At 39.6% G+C, this 4,964-nt stretch overlaps 1 protein-coding gene across 2 annotated transcripts; it reads left to right on the forward strand.

Annotated features, from left to right (window-relative positions):
- Positions 1–158: 158 nt before the first annotated feature.
- LOC143742476 (uncharacterized) lies at positions 159–4,535 on the forward strand. Of its 2 annotated transcripts, none has more exons than XM_077235351.1 (13): positions 159–275; positions 369–547; positions 671–767; positions 869–978; positions 1,361–1,486; positions 1,627–1,741; positions 2,016–2,078; positions 3,077–3,131; positions 3,308–3,399; positions 3,594–3,711; positions 3,839–3,946; positions 4,034–4,190; positions 4,480–4,535. In XM_077235351.1, the coding sequence occupies exons 1-12, from the start codon at positions 219–221 to the stop codon at positions 4,069–4,071; spliced, it is 1,158 nt and encodes a 385-aa protein (XP_077091466.1). In that variant the 5' UTR covers positions 159–218; the 3' UTR covers positions 4,072–4,190; positions 4,480–4,535. The 2 variants fall into 2 exon arrangements, with proteins under 2 accessions (XP_077091466.1, XP_077091467.1); XM_077235352.1 differs by having other exon boundaries at positions 2,016–2,069.
- The last annotated feature ends 429 nt before the right edge of the window (positions 4,536–4,964 follow it).

Consider the following 4,964-nt stretch of genomic DNA (forward strand, 5'->3'; position numbering starts at 1 on the left):
TTAGGCCTAGACCTAATTTGTTAGGTCAAGTGCAAGACAGCAACAGCAAGTGATGAGAATTGAAATGTGAAGGTATTTTGTTGCTTTGATGTTTATAGTTACATTCACACAATGAGCAGCCTAGGGGCCCCTGACAACCTTAATCCGCCCCTGGCCAGACACTATATAGTTTTGATGTCTTTGAAGCCTTTGCTCACATCAAAGTATCGGCTCCTTCGATGTCAAGGCATGCCTTTTTAAAGCTACTGGAGCACCGTTCTGTTCAGGCTGGAAGGGTAAATCTGCTTGAATCATTGTTACACACAATCAAATTACTGTAATATTGTAATATTTCTTTTCTGTAAACACAATTTTTTTTTATGTCATAGCCGGGGAATGTCTGTGCAGATACGTTCCAGAAAAGCTTTTTCGAATATTGTTTTTGCAAGCATACAGAAGAGGTGATGTGTGAAGTAAATGACTTTTATTGTCCAGCATGTCACCCAGACATGTTGGCAGTGTGTTGCGATGGCAATCGCAAACATTATCGCTTCAAAAAATCAAGGGGGTATGTTCATATTACACAGGCATCAATATCAAAACCACAGCATTGTCATAGAAATAGTTGCATGTAGAGTCATGTTTGGTCAGTTAAAAGAGGATTTTTTTTGTGATCAATTTCAATGGACAGGAATGAGGAACCCTCTCTGTACAAGAGGTTATTTCTTGCCAAAGATGAGGAGGTATCAGCCTTTCTCATCAATGTCAGAGGCAGCAGCATGACAAGAGTATGTCTAATATTGCATATTAAGACAGTATATCTACTGCTTATGTTCGAGTGTCTTTTCTGTTTTCTATTTGTTAAGACGAGTGATATCTGACTTTACAGGCAGATAACAGTGGAACATGTGGCGTTTCAAGCTTCAGGGCGAGTAAGGAGACGTCAAAAAAATCATCGTCCAAAATAGATGAAGAGGGGATACAAGTGGCAGTCTGCAGGTATGTGGGTAGATCAGAAGTGTGCAATTGTACAGATGCCATTTGTTACACGCTGTGGAAACTCATTTGTGGATAAATGTATCAGAGTCATGTTTAATTTCCTTATGGGAAGTAAAGTAAATCCCCTTAACAGATTTTTTTCCCTAGAAGATTGTTTTAAAGCTCAGTTAGTCACATATGTAGAGATTGATGGGGAAATGTGTGTGTGTGTGTGTGTGAGAGAGAGAGAGAGAGAGAGAGAGAGAGAGAGAGAGAGAGAGAGAGAGAGAGAGAGAGAGAGAGAGAGAGAGAGGCTTTGAATAGAGGGTTTTGATTAGCTTTGTTTTCCACAGGTCTCATTGTGTAAATTGATCATTAACCATATTGTCCTCTTGTGTATCAGACACGGGATATTGCTGCGAGGACTGAACCACTACCGTGGCGAGGTCTTCGCCTACCCAATGTTTTTACAGAGGGAATTGTCAGAGAGGGCCAATGTCACTTTCTTCTGCATGGATGTTGTCTGCAGGTAATTTTTCTCTGTCATATTGAAACTCGGTCAACCTACTGTACATTAAGTGTCAAGTGCCTGTTTTTTTTTCAGTTGTTTTATATTGATGGCCAGGCAAAGTGTTGGTTAATGCCTACTAATGCTGTGCTTCTTTTTAGGTACTGGCCATACCTAAGCAAAGTGACTGAAGAATCATCAGATCTTCAACCGCTGATGGAAATGAGGCCATTTCTCAGTGTGATGCATGCCAAAGCTCATACAGCAAAATGCGAGGTACCTCAAATTACTGAAATTCAGATGCAACAGTAGCCAGCAGGCAGCTAATGCGAATAGCCGAGCAATGATTGTTTTTTATTATTTTAATCTGGTATTAGTGGCAATATACTAAATTGTAAGTCTTTGATTATGATATCTTGTGTAGTATGTTATGCAGATAAAATATGACACCTTTAATGTGAAAGTGATTTTAATGTGCACATAATCCATGATTGCATAACATTAGATTTTTAAAGTTATGGTATGAAATTAATCCAACGCTATGTTGCAGGTGAGATGGGGCGGCAGGAATCAGGATGGAGCAGGGAACACTGTTGGAGAGGAAGTTGAGCAAGTATGTTATCACCGACATTATTGTAACTATGTAGATATAGGAGACTTCACTGATACATTTATGTGTGAGACAAGCAGAGTGTGAAGGATAAAGTACATCAGGGTATCAAACAAAGATCTATGCTTGCTCGAATGACCATCAGAGCACAACACACATTATGTCACAAGTGCAACACGCATTATGTCTCCTCTGAGTAAAAAGTGAGTAGTGGTGGTGTCTGCATGATACATCACTATTTCAAGTTATGTTCCCTCTGAGCTGCACTATTTAATTATATACACTCTTTTGATCCTGTTAGGGAAATTCAGTCTCTGCATTTAACCTATCCGTGAATTAGAGACGCACATACACAGCACACAGTGAGGTCACACACACTAACTCCTTACCACTAGAGCAGTGGGCAGTCAGCTGATGCGGCGCCCGGGGAGCAGTGAAGGGTTTGGTGCCTTGCTCAAGGGCACCTTAGCCGTGGATGTGGACAGGACAGCGATGTTCAACAACTTTCCCCACCCACTTTCCCTTTCCACACAACCACTTTCCTCCTGGTCGGCATTCGAACGTGACACACGCCCAAAGCCCTAACCAGTAGGCCATGGTAGACTTTTTCCAACCTACCAGTAGGACCCCATTTGACACACCAGGCTGGTGACAGTGCAAAATCATCACCCAGTTTCATGGGATTCTATGAAAATGCCGATTGTCACAGCTCTGGCATGTCATCGTGATGTTTTAAAATGTAGACCCAATTGGCAAGACCCAACTTTGAAAAATTGGGCTTGATCTTTCCTATTTTGCTGTCTATGGCTATGGCTGAAAGGGCGTGGTCGCTTTAGTTTCCATGGCATTCTGAGGTGGAGAGCTAGTTGACGATAAGATATTAGTTCAACAATAAGTATGGCTACATGTTCACATATACATACAGTATGTTTTTGTTTATTTGTTGTTGTTTTTTGGTAATATAAAATAGGAATACATTAATTTCTGTATTGTTTATCTAGGTAAACAGCTTTCTCTCCAGGGCAGCTCTTGTCACAAAGTACATGACAAAGGCAGGTTGGTATGACACATTACAAACCATACTCTGTGATGAGGTATTTCTGACTTGTAAAATGTAATTTTCCTGTTCTCCTTGGACTAAAGTATTTGTTGTGTTAGGTTGTGCCTAACTGCAATGGTCTTTCCCATGTAAATTGATCCAATCATGCATGCAGATTTATTTTTTTAATCAGGGAGAGAGAATATGCTCACTCAACAGGCCATGGGGTGGAACAGAAAAAAGACAGAGAACCTTCACAAAGTCTTGGCCCGCAGATACATCAAAGTAAGGACATTTCCCAATGGTCCTCTTGCCTGACACAACATTCATTTTAACAACAAACAGCAGAGCTGGAGTCCATCCATCTGTAATAAGCTCATTCATTCATTCATTTATAAGCTGTAGATGAAGGAATTTCTTGATCCCGGAATTGGCTGAAAGCTTGCATGATATTGTTTTTATTTTTGTGTGATTTAAAGATCTCCGAGAGGGCAAATCTGGAAGCTGCTAGCTTCAGTGATTTCTGCCAGAAGAATGACATCACTGAACAAACAGCACAGCAGTGGGTGGGTGATGTTCAGCAGTGGGCAGTCACAGGTAAATCATGCGTAGCGCTCAGATTTTTCACAAATACAACTTTTAATTACTTTGTTCAAATATGAACTACACAAGGTGATCAGACATTTTTAAATGAAACAATCGTTTAATTGTGTTACCTATTTAGAGCCAGTTAGCACAACAGAACAGGGAGCAACCGAGGATCTCAGGGCTGAGATAGAGAGCATCTTAGTGGCCCTGCTACGCAAGAAGCATGACCTCTATCGGCAGAATGGTTGGTTGACTAATATTCAAATGGCACATTGTAAATGCAAACAAACAAAAACTGTTTTCCTGAATTTTTTCTTGTTTCACTTTGCAGATAGCAAACAAACAAGACAAAGAAAAAGAAGAGAATAAAAAAAAACTGAAACAAAAGATCCTGCTGTACAATGCAATTGCAGAGGATACAATTGACGAGGAGTTGGCCTCCAATTTGACAGAGGACTACATCCTGCCTTGGGAGAGACGTGAGGATGGTATGGTAGTCCAGACATGTTCTCTAAAATGTATGCCTGTCTTTTTTTATTTTTAAATAAAATAAAATAAAGTATTTTATTGCAATGAAAATCTCTCTCTCTCTCTCTCTCTCTCTCTCTCTCTCTCTCTCTCTCTCTCTCTCTCTCTCTATATATATATATATATATATATATATATATATATATATATATATATATATATCTCTCTCTCTCTCTTGTATGTTTGGGTTTATAACTTAATCATCATAAATACTAAATCACTTTTTCCATCAATTCCCTCTACTTAAAGGTCCCTCCTTCAGGTTAAAACGGTCTATTTTTGACCAAATGATGCTAGTTAGACGCTGTAGGGTCTGGACCAATCAGACCCACACTAATTATTCATATTCACTATATTTAATGAATATAAAGGTCTATGAAACTCTCCCCCAAAACTAACCTCACAAATGAAGTTACTTTGTCAGCCGGGTGTCCGGTTACAGAACACTTTAAGACTGATAACAGACTTTACGACCTCAAAGGAATGTTGCCACATGCGCCACATGCTTAAGAGAGAGAGACCATCTTTAATTAAATAAACTTTGCGGTGTTACTCTGATCTATGAAGGAACATGCCTCACAGAAACTGTGATGATTTACTGTCTCGTGTACTATTAGGTATAACAACATGGTATGTTTGATTGGGGTGTATGTGGTTGAACAACCACCCAACGGTCAATATAACCTCACCTGTATCATGCTTCCTAGCAAATTAATCCTCATTTAATGACACAC

This window comes from Siphateles boraxobius, unplaced genomic scaffold, assembly GCF_051911475.1.
Source record: "Siphateles boraxobius isolate OS27281-9 unplaced genomic scaffold, OSU_SipBor_1 19, whole genome shotgun sequence".
In the NCBI taxonomy this organism is placed as follows: domain Eukaryota; kingdom Metazoa; phylum Chordata; class Actinopteri; order Cypriniformes; family Leuciscidae; genus Siphateles; species Siphateles boraxobius.